The 16,378-nt window shown below is 40.5% G+C and overlaps 1 protein-coding gene across 1 annotated transcript; it reads left to right on the forward strand.

Annotated features, from left to right (window-relative positions):
* Positions 1-1,322: 1,322 nt before the first annotated feature.
* Positions 1,323-14,587, forward strand: LOC106647373 (tubulin beta-3 chain). Its single transcript, XM_014363715.2, has 4 exons — positions 1,323-1,533; positions 10,196-10,304; positions 11,827-12,326; positions 12,823-14,587. Exons 1-4 carry the CDS (start codon positions 1,477-1,479, stop codon positions 13,522-13,524), a joined length of 1,368 nt encoding a protein of 455 aa, XP_014219201.1. The 5' UTR covers positions 1,323-1,476; the 3' UTR covers positions 13,525-14,587.
* The last annotated feature ends 1,791 nt before the right edge of the window (positions 14,588-16,378 follow it).

A 16,378-nucleotide genomic window follows, 5' to 3' on the forward strand; every position in this document is an offset into this window, starting at 1 on the left:
CCCCAATTCTACATGTATGTACTCGTTAGTTATATTTACCATGGCGCGCGCGCATCTCGTAAAACGAAACCAAAATACGGCTATAATGACTTCATTAGGCATTGCTCGCCGACGCGGAAGAGGAGAAAACGAAAAATCGATAAAGCGCGTTGAGCGAAATAAACGTCCTGTAGACGAGCGAGGAAAAAAAGCCTTTTAAATACACCCGAGGGAGAGCAGCCTTAAAACTCCTGCCGTGTGTATATGTGTAGCTTTCGCAGGGAGTGCCATTTCTCTGGCCCTCCTCGGTTCGTCCAATTCTTTCTCGGGGGGGTTTTTTTTTCCTTGTTATTTTCGGACGACTTTTTCTCTCGGCGTACGGGAGGACACGGAGGTGTCGAGAGCCGCGCACGGGGGAAAAAGAGCAGACGGGGCCAGAATAGCACAGAGGGAAAGAGTAGAGGAGGAAAAAAAAAAAGGGAAAAGCAAAAACCTCCCGAGCGGCTGAAATCCATTTTCGGGGTCCCTTGCAGCGCGCGCGGAGACGGGCATTCTTTCGAGCGGGCCTTTTTTCCCGCGAGGGCTGCTCGGTTAGCTTCAAAGATAGAACTACTTCTTCTCCTCCTCTCCTTTACTTTGGGGATGCGCGTTTTTGCGGCGGAGAAACGAAGTCTGCGTAATGTACAGCAGCCCTCCAGTGTGCGTCTGGCTTGTTACTTGCGGTCGCGTATCTGCATGGGTGTGAGTCGCTTCTTTCCAGAGTTGGGTTGATGATGGCATTTATGAGCTGTTCCGCAAAACGCAGGGACCACATTGAGAGTGACCTTTTTTCTTTTCTTCCATAATTGTTTTCGAGTTAATGTATTCCCTAAAAAATTTGAAAAATCTCGTCGAAGGCGACGAATAAAAATGTTTAAAAAAAATCTCCCTGTCTCCGTTAATTATTCTGAGCTGATACGTAGAAAAAAGAAATGGAAAATTTCTTCAACCCTATATATTATGTACTCGGTAAAAAGTGTTATGTTTTCTCTCCCAACAGCAATCGCCTTCGTAGCTCGTGCAAACGAATCCTCGGATACAACTTTACGTGCGCATTATTTACAGTTACGAGTACGTACACGTGCAAAAAACTCGCTCCAATAATCGCGCAAAAAACCGCTACGTTACCCATGTAGAGACGCACTGGAGGAGGCTCTATATTCGAGTACCTACTCCCCCTAGAGTCCGACGTGTATACACGGAGGCTTCACCAGGAGGCGCACGCACGTCAAGCGAAAGATAGAGAGAGAGAGACGCGTAGACCCAAGCCCCTTTTGGCCGGCCGGCTCGATGCTACACTGCATTAGCGCTCGAGACTCCGAGCTGAGAGCACTGCAGCCCGTATATACTTGTAGCCAGCGCCGATAGTTCAGAGTACAATCCTAACGTCTTACATAGTACCCGTAGATAAAAAAAAAAAAAAGAAAGAAAAAAAAGGAAATCAAGGAGACGAGCAACATGAGGGAAATTGTACATCTACAGGCTGGACAGTGCGGCAACCAGATCGGAGCCAAGGTGCGTTGCTTCATATTTCACGTGTATACATAACAATATGTGCTACTTTTACAATGCAAATTATTGGGGTTTTATCCACGCGATCGTAAGTCTCGTTATGTATATTATGTCAGTGAATCAACAGTTTTTATCCCTCGCATTCAAAGCCGATCTGGTTTTTGAGATGTATTTATTTTTCATGAGATCGGTTGGGAACGTAAATACTGCCGAGAGTTGAGAAAACAAAAAATCGGTATCTGATCGGCGAAGCATCCGATCGCAATTGAATAGAGCACGTGTTTAACGCTACGTGTATATATTCATACGAAGTCGGCGACGACAGCGACGAAAACCAAACGCGCGAGCAGCCGATCGACCACGTCCGAGGAGACGAATTGGAAGATCGTAACGAGAAAAACAAAAAATCCACTATCTCTCTTGTATACGATGGCACGCGAATAACGATCGTCCCGTGAATTGATTGTTTTCGCAAGACTCCGCGCGCTATACCCTACACGCGTACATATAGCATTAGCTGGTCAACGCCCGGACTCACGCTGTCGTGCAGATGTAGATAATTATGCCGAGTTATTTTCTTTTTAAACGATTCCCAGAGCCATGGTGAATATATGTTTTTTTTTTAAATATTTTATACACTTGCAAGTGACGTGTAAGGACAGTTTAAAAGAGTAAAAATGTGCGTACTGTATACGTGTATTATCCGTTAGCTGGAAATGTGCGGGCACATTGAATAATAACGATCTATTTTTACGCGGTTTCCATACCACACTCTCCTGTGATTTTCGCGCTTCCCGTGAACCATCGCCTCCCTAAGCCGGTATAACGCGTTTATTCATAATTAACGAATCCTCAGCTACGTTATTACAAATTAATCCGTACCAAAGAAGCCAAGGCGCACACGCGTATATCCATTTACATCAGAATATATGTATACACCCCATATTGCAGTAGAATAATGCGTATTTTAATCAAAAGCAAGTGTGGTTATTACAACTGGCGGGTCGAGTATACAGAGGCTGGGTAGGCGTATCATAAATTCATAAGGCCGTCGTCGAGACAGCTAATTTTGTCGCTCAGCGTAAGTAAAAAAAGAGAGTGAGAGAGAGAGAGAGGACACGTCAGTGCGTGAATTCCCTACGGTGCTTCGTGCAATTATATATATATATATTCGTATGATCGTATACGTACGTACGTGCAGCTGCTGTCGTCGGTCTCCGCGCGTGTGTTGTTCTTTTGAACTTTGCGAGAACTCGTTACGGACCCATTGCACGAAAAAAAAAAAAAAAAAAAAAATCTATCATCGCGAGACCTCGAAATTTAATTATTGTACGTCTGTCTCTTGGTGCTACTTTCAGAGTATCGTATAATTTTAACTTGATAATACGAAAGCTCAGAAATCGGTATCCAAGACTGCACCGACTTTGGAGTGTTGTAATGACTCGATCGTTGAACGGCTTATTGGGAAAAAAAAATCCTCAAACATGAATCATTGGTATACATGCATGGCTGTATATTACATATTGTAGATACATGTATGTGTGGGTACATTTGTTCCTCGCTTTCGCAAGTATATGCGTATGAAAGTTGAAAAAATTTTGTTTTGTTAACACTTGCTTCTCTATTGTTCATATATTGAAATAGGTATACGGAGAAAAATAAAATGAAAAACATAAGCAGATAAGTACTGGAGGTCTTCTCATGAATTGTGTATTTTTTTTTTTTTTTTTTTTTTTTCAATAGCCATTTAACGATCGAGTCATTACGGATACATTTTCAGGCCGTGTGGTTTCGGTGTTTATTTCACTTCCTTAGCTCTCTCTCTCTCTCTCTCTCTCTCTGTACTTAATTTATTTTTAAATGCTTGAACTATTTTGGAACACTAGATTACAATCTTTTGTTAATACACATGAGCTTCTCTATTGTCGAGTTGAGGATAGTACCCAAAAAACTATAGTCCCCTTTCTATGCTATACCTACTTGTAAAAAACATATACAAAAATCAATCAAAATCTCAACTATCCGAGAAACAGAGAAATAGAACATAGTCTGTTGTATGAACGTAATGACATAAAAAAAGTTGTCGCTATACAGTTTTATCGAGAGTCAATGAACTGAAAAAGAGTATAGCTTTGAAGCATGAATATTTTATCTAATAAAAAAAAAAAAAAAACATTTTTTTTACAACACAAACATCCTGCATGATCGCGAACGATAAACAGCGCAAAAAAAAAAACAGGGGAATCCCATAAAAGGCAATATTGAACCAACGGCAAAGTAACAAAGATTTCTGAGAAGTGAGCACATTCACGACATCGAATCGATGAAAGAGCATTGCTCTCTCGGTAGGCACACCTATGGAAAAAGAAAAAAGAAAAAAGAAAAAGAAAAAAAAAAGAAAAAAACACTCACACGCGATATAACAGAGCAACGCGCAACAATATATCGCGCACCTACACATTACGTATACACGGTGTAATGAAATTAAGAAGGAAGCGCGTAAAGCGACCCCTGCGGTTGCTCCCTACTCTCCCGTCTCCCAGTATACGCGTTCTTGTATTACTTCCTTCGCTTGTAATTATAGCCTTGAAACGTCAGTCCTGTAAAAATTGTGCCCCCTTGGATTGACGGAAAATTCGATACGGGCACCGCTTCGGCGACAAATTAATTTTCTTCCAAAGCCCCCCCTTTTTTTTTTTTTCGACCCACAGAGTAAAATGAGAAGTTTCATGGGATTATGTGTCTCTGGTGCATCATCCAACGGATCAATTTCCCTGCCAATACCACCTATCAATAATTATTCGAGCCACACAACTTACTCCTCTCCGAAAAAAAGGGGTGGGAATACACCCAATATTTCATTTATCTTTGCAAGTCGCGCGTGACGTGTCAATCGGCCGAAGGGACGAAAAAAAATTAAACAAAAGAGAAACACGACGCATCAATGTATACACACCCGTGCACAGTATACGTATACGTACCTATTTATACAACACGGTGCACATGACACGTCGCGCGTGCATTACTAATCCTCAGCCGACGGCGATGACGAAGATACGCCGGACTTGAAACACCATACCACCCTGCCGACAGCACAATCTTATCGCGTCGCACAATGGGACTCGCGCGACTGTATATACTTGGCGTTTCGAGGAAAGCTCGACGTGAGTGTACTCTGCGACAAGAGCTTTAAAAGCGCGCCTATCGAGTCAGCGCCTCTTTAAACCCCCGTCTTAGTCCACTACAAGACGCCCCCTCGTATTCCCTGGCATTCCTGCTTTTATTATCTGGGATGGACACGCATCGCAACTCCGAGACTACTACCATTATACCCATCGGAGGCGATGAAATTCGTGGTGTACGCCACGCGAGTCTCGAGAGATGTACCGTCCCGCGTACAGTTGAGGCCCATTACGTACGCATGCACAGGGATTCCGCGCTGTTTAAACAAAGTGGGCAGTAAACTCTGGCTCTTTATACGAACGCGGTGTGCTTTTGTTTTTCTGTTACCCCCCTCCGCCTTTCTCCACAGTGGTAAGGAATGCTGATTTTTCCAGGAGGTTTTTTGCAGAGTCTCGTTTCTCTCGTACATACTTATTTTGCCTTCAAACTTTGCTCGCGGTGTTCTTCAACATCTGCAACATCACACACGTGGTTTGTCGAGTCTCGTGAATTATTTTACCTGTACGGTGTATTATTTGTTCTTATTGTTAATATTGTTCATTACGTAAAACATAGCGATATGGAAATAGGATATACGATACGCGATACGCGAGTTGTTAGGTCGCTGGACCGTGGCCTGATTCATTATGCAAGTGGATATATTAGATATATCGGAATATCCCGAGTATTTTTTCACCCTCGCGATGCCAATAACGCGTACAATCGCGTCATGATACGCATTACATGATCGAATTCGCGAACAAAAGTTGGTGTAAAAGTACTTTTTTTTTTTTTTTTTTTTTTTTTTTTTCACTTTGATTACTTTACTTACCTGATTCTAGTATGATGTTTAGATCCTATATATAACCATGTACTATTCACTCTGTGCGGACGTGGTACGAGGTACACACGTTTTGTGAAAAAAAAAGCTGCGTCAACTTTAAAGAAATGCCATACTTTTGCAGATTCCGCTGACTATGATGTATGCATGGTCGCCCGTATCGCTCCCCAAATATACGACTCCAATTTTCCAGTCGAAAAAAAAGGTCCCCTTGGCAAAAGTCTCATTTCCGTGAGAGCAGAGTAATTACTTTAATGACAGATCGAGCTGGTCCCGTCCTCGTGGCAAAGGCCCAAAGTCCCGAGAAACCATTGCATCAATCAAAAAGCACAATGGCACATTCAGCAGCCCATCCGAGTGTGTAACCCGTGCTCCACGTATACGAAGAAAGAAAAAAAAAAAAACAACCTCTGCTCGAGCGTCGCGAAATCATCGCACTCGAGAACGGCTGCGCGCATCGCTCGGCGTATATAACGCTCACTCGCCGGGCTCGGCTTATCTCCCGGCTCGGCTCTCTGATCTCCCTTTTATCTCCCTCGCGCGTCCCCCCATCCGAAAAGAAAACACACTCGTATATCGCCCGGGCGTGACTCACATTTCCGGAAAACGCGAGGGAGACTAGTATTGCGCGCTCAGCACTGCACACGGTCCATGTGTTGTACATGTCGATGATAATAAATCGTACATAACAATAATCGAGCGCTGATTTGATACATTATAGAGACTCAAGTACGTTTCCTCTTTGAGAGCTCGTCGACGCACCAAGTGCGCCAACCGAAACCAAGAAAGTAGTAGAGAGGTGTAGGGAAAGCTGTGCAGGATTGGGAGAGCTATGTGTATAATATTTTTAGGCTGGTCCGTGGTAAAGTGATAATTGTATCTATATTCAGGCGAAATTTGAGGAAACCGGGCTGTTTTAAACTTCAGCGAAGCCCCGGCAATTTTGATGATTAATTTTAACGAAGCCGCGGGCGCTTTTCAACGGAGAGCCAACGTCAAACGTGTGATTTTCAGAATCACGCGCAATCCGTTAAATTGCACCGTTTAATTTAAACATCAATCGAGTACTCCTGCAGCGTTTCGTTGGTGTATGTATATGCAGGGAAGAAAAAAAAAAAACAATTATTACTCACTCGCGCGCGAGTGCACCCCCGCGCGCATAAAACACAGCGTGAACGTGATCAAAAGCTCCAGTAGGGGCTCACGCGAGTCGTGCATAAATATCATCTCGTGCATTATATATAACTCTTCCTCTCTGCTTTAGAGCCTCGCGGGTGATATACCCAACCAACGTCTCTCAGTGAGAGAGTCAATTTATCCGTGCGGGCAATTAACAGGGCCATTCTTACGGAGTGCCCAGTCTTGGTATACATACACTGTGTACACAGAGCCAAGTAGTGTTGATTTTTTTTTTTTTTTTTTTTTTTATGTAAGTACACGGCGCGTTATACAGAAATCAAGCAGCAAAGCTCCCCTTGTGTGCGTCGCCGAAGAATCAGAAGCGGCAGCAACAGCCGGCCGACTGAATTAATCCCGGCGAATTGAAGCTGCAGCCAATTAGCCGTCACACAAGTACGTGTATATTATATAAATACACACGTACGAGCTATTTTACCCAAATTGTCCGGCTATATATAATATTGTACATCTTATACTTATGTACGTGTTGCGTAAGTGTTACACGATTATTTGGGCTTGACTGTAGAGGGGTATCCTACGACTTTTTTTTGAGTGACGTATAATACATATACATACGCGAGTACGGGTGTCGTTAACCTTTTTGACTTGGATTTATGGTTCTGTTCCAATAATACGTCCGCGGACGGAGACAGAGGGGCATTTAGAAATATAATTTTTGTTAAAAAGAGACTTGGGAGGGGGACCGGAAGTACGTTTTTAGCAGGCTCGGTAAGTATATGCTTGCAGCGATGGATCAACCGCGTCTGTGGCGTAAATTCGTCCGGGAGTATCCCTTGGTATACTATACTTGTAAGACAATGCGTTTTGTGTATAACTTTTTTTTTCACAAAGTAAAATCGGGTGGATCTTCAAATTCTGCAACTCGCCATCGGATAATACATTCATGTGGACTAAATAGCTTCGCTTAGTATCACGATCGATACAAAGCATTCAGGACACGTACTTATATATAAATACCTGTACATTGTGTCCCCGTGTAGCTTAAAAATTCAAGGGGTTCACCGCGAAACGGCCACCGGATACATTATTACGCGCCCATGCGATCGGCACCGACGCGCAGATTTACCGTTCGCTCTTTCGAGCTCCCGATTTTCCGGATGACTGGGCCTTACTCCGCATATTACTCGTGCATGGGCTTGGCCCGCACAAGTATATACTTACATCCATAATATCAGACGAAACGGTGGTACATGTATATATACACACAAGTAATACTTAGCTTGCCGAGCTGACATGGGTGGTCGGAGCGTTGCGCCTCGTAAAACGCGAACTCACTGCATACATATAATATACGCTTAAGTTGCGCTTGGCTTGAGATCTTTCAAGACTTTATTAGACGCTGTAATGAAGTAGAAGAGCGCAGTATTTGCATACTTCCTTCGGTCACGTGTATATATATCGTATATATAGGGACGTGAAAAGCGCGCCGATTTAATTGGACGGGTAGTGTACAGTTCTTACAAATAAACGGATCGAGGATTCGCAGGTTTTGCATCGGTAAGAAAAAAAAAAATCAAAGCTTTTTTTCAATCTTTTTTCCAATACATAATAATTAATAATTTAGTGCACACGGACAGTGTGTGCGCGTCATTAAGATTATGGGTACTGGGAAAAGACTTTGCTTATCTCTACCGGTTATATTTGTGCTCATTCTAGCCCGTCGAGATGCGCTTCCGACCGATTTGTATCTTATCCAGCTGTTCTCGATCAAACCCAACCGACAAAAACGGGTTGGAAACAAAAAGAAAAGAAAAATTACAAAAAATAACTCCCTCCGATCGTCTACGTACTAGACTGGGAACCAAGGCTCTCCTTAAAAATCGACAGTATAAAATAATCCCAGGTCGAAGAGGAGACGATCCTACGACATGCACCTCTTACATGACGCGTCGTCCTCTCCCTCTTTCCATATATATATCGTTCGCTGGCTGTTGGCACACATATTACATTATACATACGTACCACTCGCTAAATTCTCTTTGGTCCCTTTTTCTTCTTCTTACGTATGTTATATGTATTTTGCGCCGCGCGACGTTTTCGGAACTCCGCAAAGGGAGACCTCCTTTGGGCGGGTCAACGCCTCCCCATATACGTGTGTACGCGGGCCAACGACGTCTAGCGTCTATAAAGCTTTACGCGCGAGCACGAGAAAGGCTGTACGTAATATGCGATGCTTCGGAGTTGGCGATTTATTGGGTGTCGTTTTCTTGCGACTCGATGCGCCTTATTGTGGTTACTGGGGAGTAAAGACTCCAAGTTGGACATTTTTTTACGATGTACGTGGAAACAAAAGGTATAATATCCGGCAGAGCCTACGCAAAGTTGTTGATTAAAATGTAAGCAGTGTTGTTTCGTCATTGACACTCGATAAATGAAGAATTTGTTGACAATATTAATAGAGCTCGGAAGAAAAAAATAAAGATAGTATAGCGACGACGAAACCAAATACCAAATATTAATGATTTGTTAACGGATCATTTGTTGTCCAAAGTTTCAACAGTCCACGCGTTTTCGTTTAGAAATATCCAATTACTTGTGTATGGTTGGAATCGAAAAAAAAGGACTCTCCCACAGCTATATGCTTCATTCGACCGTACAACGCGTATACTATACATGTATGGACCAATAAAAATCTAACGGATCCAATGAGTATCGATAAACTGGAGTCTCGCGTAAAAATAATTAGATGCACTTGCGCGAGTAAACTTTTGTTCCACTTGTACACGAAAAACCTCATTAACAGCCGACTGTATATGTATATACGTAGCAGCGAGAGACGTTTAACAACTCACTTTCACGGAAATAATTTATAACAGAGAGTATGTACGTGGCCCCATGGCGCGTACGTATATATGGCGGTGAAAATGCAAAAGGAGGAGGAAAGGCCGGGATGGGAGCTGCTGGAGCGTCGGTTTGACGCCGCGCTGCACCAGCCGAGGAAATATGCCAAGGAAGTCCTATTTATACGCCAGCTCGAGAAATAGAAACGAGCACCTCTGCGGCTCTTTCTCGGCTCGCGCGCACAGCGCACATAAATGTATATACATATACACATGTGGAGCAGGAGAGCGAGAAATGCGCTCTCGCTAAAGGACTAATAAGTGCGCCCGGAGAGAAACTCGCAGAGCCGCTGCACCGTCCCCAATGGTATACGCGCACGGGCGCGCTATTTTCGTCGCTAATTCCGTCCGAGGTAAATCATCCGGCTTCTTTAGTGGGTGATTTTCGGATGTCAAGCTAAATCTTTCCAAACATCAACTGGGGCGCTTTGCACGCCCACCGATGGTTTGGGCCCGGGGACGATTATTGCTGCGGCACTCGCGTTTAGGGAGGAGGTCGAGAGGTGCCTCCGTCAAGGGTGGCCGTTTTACCGATACTGTATACTGTAAAAAACGTTTGAGGATAATACAACGGTGGAAAAATAATTTTATTTTTTCTTCAACTACATGATTATTGTTGCAGTTTTGGGAGGTGATTTCGGAGGAGCACGGCATTGACCAGTCGGGCGTCTACCATGGCGAGAGCGACTTGCAGCTCGAGAGGATCTCGGTGTACTACAACGAGGCATCGGGTAAGACATTAAATACTATATGCACCCAATGTAAAAACAATTCAATCCCAACGTCCAACCAACCCCGTTTGTTGGGGAAAATATTTACAAGCTCAATTTTCAGCTAAAGCTAGTGTCTAAAAGGCATGTAGCAACGTAATACCTCTTTCGGTAAATGAAACCCTCATAACTTATGAAAAAAATAGATAAAAGTAATTGGGAGCGCGAACGTATATATACAAGCGACGCGCTCGTTCTTATCACTGGTGTGCGCGATGCGAAGGAAGCAAGGATCGGTATACGAAAATAGTTACTTTAAAGGCCGTGTGTATAAGAGGTGCTACTGTGTAAAGCGCGTATATAGTACACAGATGGGAGCATTTTTGGGATGGCTGGGAGGCCAGAGACTATTATATACATTTGGTAAAAGGGAAAGAGCGTGTCTCTAAATAAGCGGAGGGACGACGGCGACGGGAATGTGTACGTACGGAAGCCGTCGTCGCTGACTCCATGTATACCCACCGAGAGATCATGCGACTGCAACTTACGGAGACTGTTGCAAGCGCGGGTTGTGTGGGATATGTCCAAAAGCGAAATAAACTACGCGGAGAGAGAGAGAGAGAAAAAGATATATGGATAGATAAAGATCACGTATGGGGTTCTGGCTCGTGCCGACAGAAATAAACGGCACTGCGTTACAGGGGGTTTCTTAATTCCCTCTCGTGGCTCTTGCATTCTTTTCCCTCCTCTTTCTCTTAAAGATCTTAATTTTTACAAAAGGGACGCGCGCGTACACATCCGAGCAGGCTGAAAAAAAAAAAAAAAAAAAAAAACCAAGGCTTACGTACATGCATGCGGGCTCTATTTTTCTTCCTCCCCCCTGATGCTGCGTGTAATTTTATTTCTCGTGACTGCGTGTCACTTGTGGTTTCTTACGAAAATTTTCTTTTTCCTTTTTTGCCTTTCTGAGAAAATCTTTTTCAATTTGGAGGCCCACTGTGAAAGCTACCACTGGGATCGAGAGCTTTTTTTTGCAAACATACATGCTAATTTGCACGTTTTTAAAAAGCAATCTTAGCTTCGTGCTTTGTAAAAAAAAAAAAAAAGTAAGAAAATAAAATTAGTATTGAGTTACTCAATTAAATAAGAATTAAAACCAATGTTGGAAAAGTTTCCTGATAGTATAATAAGAAATCTATAAAAAAGCCTGTGCTCCCAAAGCTCATCCTAAACAACCTCTGATCAGTGGGAACCACTTAAATTGAGCCAAAGATAATCGAGAATAGACTCATATAAATTTGGTATAAATTTATTGACCCAGACAATGACTTGGGATAACAAAAATTAAATGCTTCCTACAATTATAAATAATCAATGAATTATGGATGAACTATAAAAAGAAGATATTTAAAAAACTAATGTAAAACATTACAAAAGGATTCTACTATGCTGACTCTCTACATAATAATCAATTCAATATTACGAGATAAAACCAAGTAAACATTACGTTGACGATCACAAGTATAACTTCCTTAATTTACAGCTTCGACGTTATCGAGTGGCGGCAAATACGTGCCGCGCGCCATCCTTTTGGACCTCGAACCCGGCACCATGGACGCAGTCCGCTCGGGCACTTACGGCAAGCTCTTCCGCCCGGACAACTTTGTGTTCGGCCAGTCCGGCGCTGGCAACAACTGGGCCAAGGGTCACTACACCGAGGGAGCCGAGCTGGTCGACTCGGTCCTCGACGTTGTGCGCAAGGAGTGTGAAAACTGCGACTGCCTGCAGGGCTTCCAGCTCACTCACTCGCTTGGTGGTGGTACCGGCTCCGGTATGGGGACCCTCTTGATTTCCAAGATCCGCGAAGAGTACCCCGACAGGATCATGAACACCTACTCCGTCATGCCGTCGCCAAAGGTCTCCGACACCGTCGTCGAGCCCTACAACGCCACCCTCTCGGTACACCAGTTGGTCGAAAACACAGACGAGACCTACTGCATTGACAACGAGGCACTTTACGACATTTGCTTCAGAACACTCAAGGTAAGGGACTAATGTTCGATTCCGATTGAAACGCATGCTCTTTGTTTTCAAATGTTATGAGTGTATGTGAACGAGATGATAGAGTTTTCAAAGTAGTGCCTTATACCAAAGAGGAGCCATAATGGTGATAGGGACTCGTGGAAATTAACAACTGTAGAGGTACCCAAAAACAATAGGGAACCAAGTTTCGAACGTTAACCCTTCAGGTTGCAAACTTGACATTTTTACCATTTTAACCACTAGAAACTATCACTTTTATTTAATGAACATTATTTTAATTTTTTAACAGAAACGTTTCATACTGAAATATAGGGCACGAGTATTAAATATATACAAGTAGAAACAGATTTGTAATGTCAGATCTAGAGTTCGAATCTCTGTCTCTATTTTGTCATGGGGTGGTAATAAGAACTTATAACCCACGGGACAGAGTGAACAAATGAATGTGTTGAAATAAAATAAATACATACGTAATTGTCAAAATTTAATGTCGTAGGTTTCGAACCCATCATACGGTGACCTGAACCATTTGGTCTCACTGACAATGTCCGGTGTGACCACGTGCCTACGCTTCCCGGGCCAGCTGAACGCCGACCTACGCAAGCTCGCCGTAAACATGGTGCCATTTCCGCGACTCCACTTCTTCATGCCCGGTTTTGCCCCATTGACCTCGCGTTCGATGCAACAGTACTCGGCTCTGTCGGTGCCCGAGCTCACCCAACAGATGTTCGACGCCAAGAACATGATGGCTGCCTGCGATCCACGTCACGGACGCTACCTCACCGTTGCCGCCGTTTTCCGTGGTCGCATGTCCATGAAGGAGGTTGACGAGCAAATGCTCAGCGTCCAGAACAAAAACAGCTCGTACTTCGTTGAATGGATCCCGAACAACGTCAAGACCGCCGTGTGCGACATACCACCACGTGGTCTAAAGATGTCGGCAACTTTCATTGGCAACACAACGGCCATTCAAGAGCTGTTCAAGCGTATTTCCGAGCAGTTCAGTGCCATGTTCCGGAGAAAAGCTTTCTTGCATTGGTACACGGGTGAGGGTATGGATGAGATGGAATTCACCGAGGCAGAGTCGAACATGAACGATCTGGTATCGGAATACCAACAGTACCAGGAGGCAACTACCGAGGAAGATTTTGAGACTGAGGACGCGGGCGATGATTTCGAGACGTGCGATCAGGAGTAGGATGGATGGGTTTTGACAGTCCACGAGGAATGTGATTCGAGGTCGAATCGAACGCTCAACAAGATCGGCGATTTGTTTGTTAAGTCTAGAGGTGTAATATTGTAAGGCGGATATTATATAAAGCGGGAGATTTTTAAAGTTTTATATACGTAGTATGGGATGAGATGTACAAAATTATGCATGTAACGAAATTGTTTTTCATCGATTGGCTTTGTGTCTTTGAGAATCAAGTAACGTGGAGATTAAACAAAAATTTTCGTTTGTTTGCTAATAGATATTATTCGTTCTGGTACTTTAGTACTTACATATGCAATTAAACTTCGGGTTTATGTCTTTTAGAATATTTTTAATATTCATGTTCGGTTATGAATCTTTGAGATTAAATTTTATTTGCGATGTACTACATATTTATGCATATTATAACTATATCTTGTAGCATTTATGAAGCATTTAGAATTAAATTTTTATCATGGACGAATTTGGACGTTTTTTTTTTTTAACGTAGAAATAACGAATGCTATGAAAAATTGTACTGAAATACAAAAAAATAGTATACACAAGAACGGCACATTTTGCAATAGGAGTTTTTGGGACCTTTGAATATTTATCCAAAGCCTAAATTGTTTCAGTACGTCATCAGTCTTTTGAAATGGTTTTGAATTCCTCTTTAGTGAACCAAAAACAATTATGACACGCTGGGATGTTCCTGTGTTTTATTTTTTTTGTGATTCTGTTATCTAAACGAAACCATTATGATAAATTTTAGAACTGTGTAAGCTTACAATTAGTTTACATTTTTTATTTCATTCAGAATTTTTTTACGTTTCAAATGGTAATTAAAATATCATTAATAGCAAAAATCTTTGTAATCATGACTAAAAAAATATTTTACAGTCTAAGAAATAAAACATAAATATTTCTATTTAAATATACTAAATAATTATAGCAATACCAAAGTATGTTAGCCAAAAAATATACATTTTTTGATAATCACGTTGAAAATTAGTTCAGTAATTAATAATTTAATGAAAATAATTGGTTATTAATGTGCGAGTATACACGAGTCCTCTTTCTTTTTAAAACAAATGTTCTGCAGATATTAATTATATATTTTGACAAGGATTTTTTGTTTAGTATTTATGAATATTATTTCCCTAGTAACGGAAAAGGTGTTAAAAATATGGAAACATGTGACGATGAAATAAAACTTATAAAAAATATTGACGCTTTCTTCATTCATTTAAATATTTAAAAAAAAAAAAAAATCATGATCACCACTTTTGTAATCGTATTTATACCACATTGTTATAATTATTTAAAAAGTACATGTGTGACTTTATGTATGATACAATAATTGTTAACAATAATTTTTAACTACTACAACTTAAGTCAATACTATCAGAATACAGTTATAACGTTTCATTATAGACACATCAAATACAAATAATTGATACATCATACTGTCAGTTCAAATTTTTACTGTTGAAATAAATAAAGAGATTTTCCGAATCATTTTTTTTTATTTAAGTATTTTAATTTTTGTATAGTGATTAGTGTTATTCAAAAACACTCTATTTCTTAAGCAGTAGCTGATATCGTTAGGGAATAAGCAACTAATCAAGTAAAAAATCAATCAATGGTGTAGTTAATTGAGTACCATCAGTTTAAAATGCAAAGTCACAGTGTCTATTATTGAGAATAAAATAAGTCTACTATTTTTTATGATACTCAAATTAATATAAAAACTTCCCGTCTTCAAACTGTTACAATGTAATGGCTACGTATAACACAAAGTTAGTCGTGAATAATAAATAAATAAAAAACAGGCTAAAATTCTTTTTTTTAAACTTATAATTATATGCTTTGTATTGGAGTCAATTAATAACGTTAGCTGCTGTAAAACGATAATTTTATTGATTCAAACGATGGAATGGGAAAAAAACGATGGTAGAAATTTATAAAAAAATTTTACAACCAAATGCCTTATTTCACATGATTTATGACTTGCATAAACAATTTGTTCTTTTGATCAGTATCAGTCGATTCGGAAAATGTTTTAACGGCATGAAGTCGAGTTAATGTGTAAATAAATGCATTGACGATATTGTTTGTTGATTTCTTTATTTCTTTAAATTATTTACAATAATTATATTTCACTTTCAAACATACAATATATTTCTCAGGATTTGATAACTTGGTCAAGAGCATGACAGTAAGTTTTAAAATTTTTTTAGATGAACTCACAACCACCACTTACGTAAACTTGTATAAATTGTTCAAAAATGATTAAATGTTTATAATGCAAACAAAATTTGTGTAGTACAAAAAGTATGCTTGTAACGTGTTGTCATGACACGGTAAGTATTGATATTTTAAATGCCATGCTCTTTGTTAATTTAATTTTACGATATAACAACCAGAAAGAGTATAACATTTTTATTATTTTAAAATACTTTCAATTTTTTTCCACCTTAAAATAGTGAAAAATAGTATTTTTCAAAGTGGATTTTTACTACAAGCTAACATTTTCTTATTTTTTTATTTATTTTTTTTTTAATCACTCGATTTTATTTGTATATTGATTTAGAAAGTTACTATGATTGTTATATTTGATATATTTGTTATATGAGCAAATAGTTCTGCTCTGTATTTTCCTGTTTACAGTAGTATCCAGTGTGCATACTGTAATTGTTTATTTTATTTTATTTTTTTTACAATGTCAGTATATACCTACACGTTTAACAAACTATAGAGATTTCGAAGAATAGATTGAATGTATAATTTAATAAATAACATTCAGTCATTTTTTTAAGCACTGTCTCAATAATTGAACGTGTTATTTATTTTAAAATAC

Source organism: Copidosoma floridanum, unplaced genomic scaffold (assembly GCF_036245765.1).
Source record: "Copidosoma floridanum isolate Cflo_tuat_1 unplaced genomic scaffold, Cflo_Japanese_pri ptg000013l, whole genome shotgun sequence".
NCBI classification, from domain to species: domain Eukaryota; kingdom Metazoa; phylum Arthropoda; class Insecta; order Hymenoptera; family Encyrtidae; genus Copidosoma; species Copidosoma floridanum.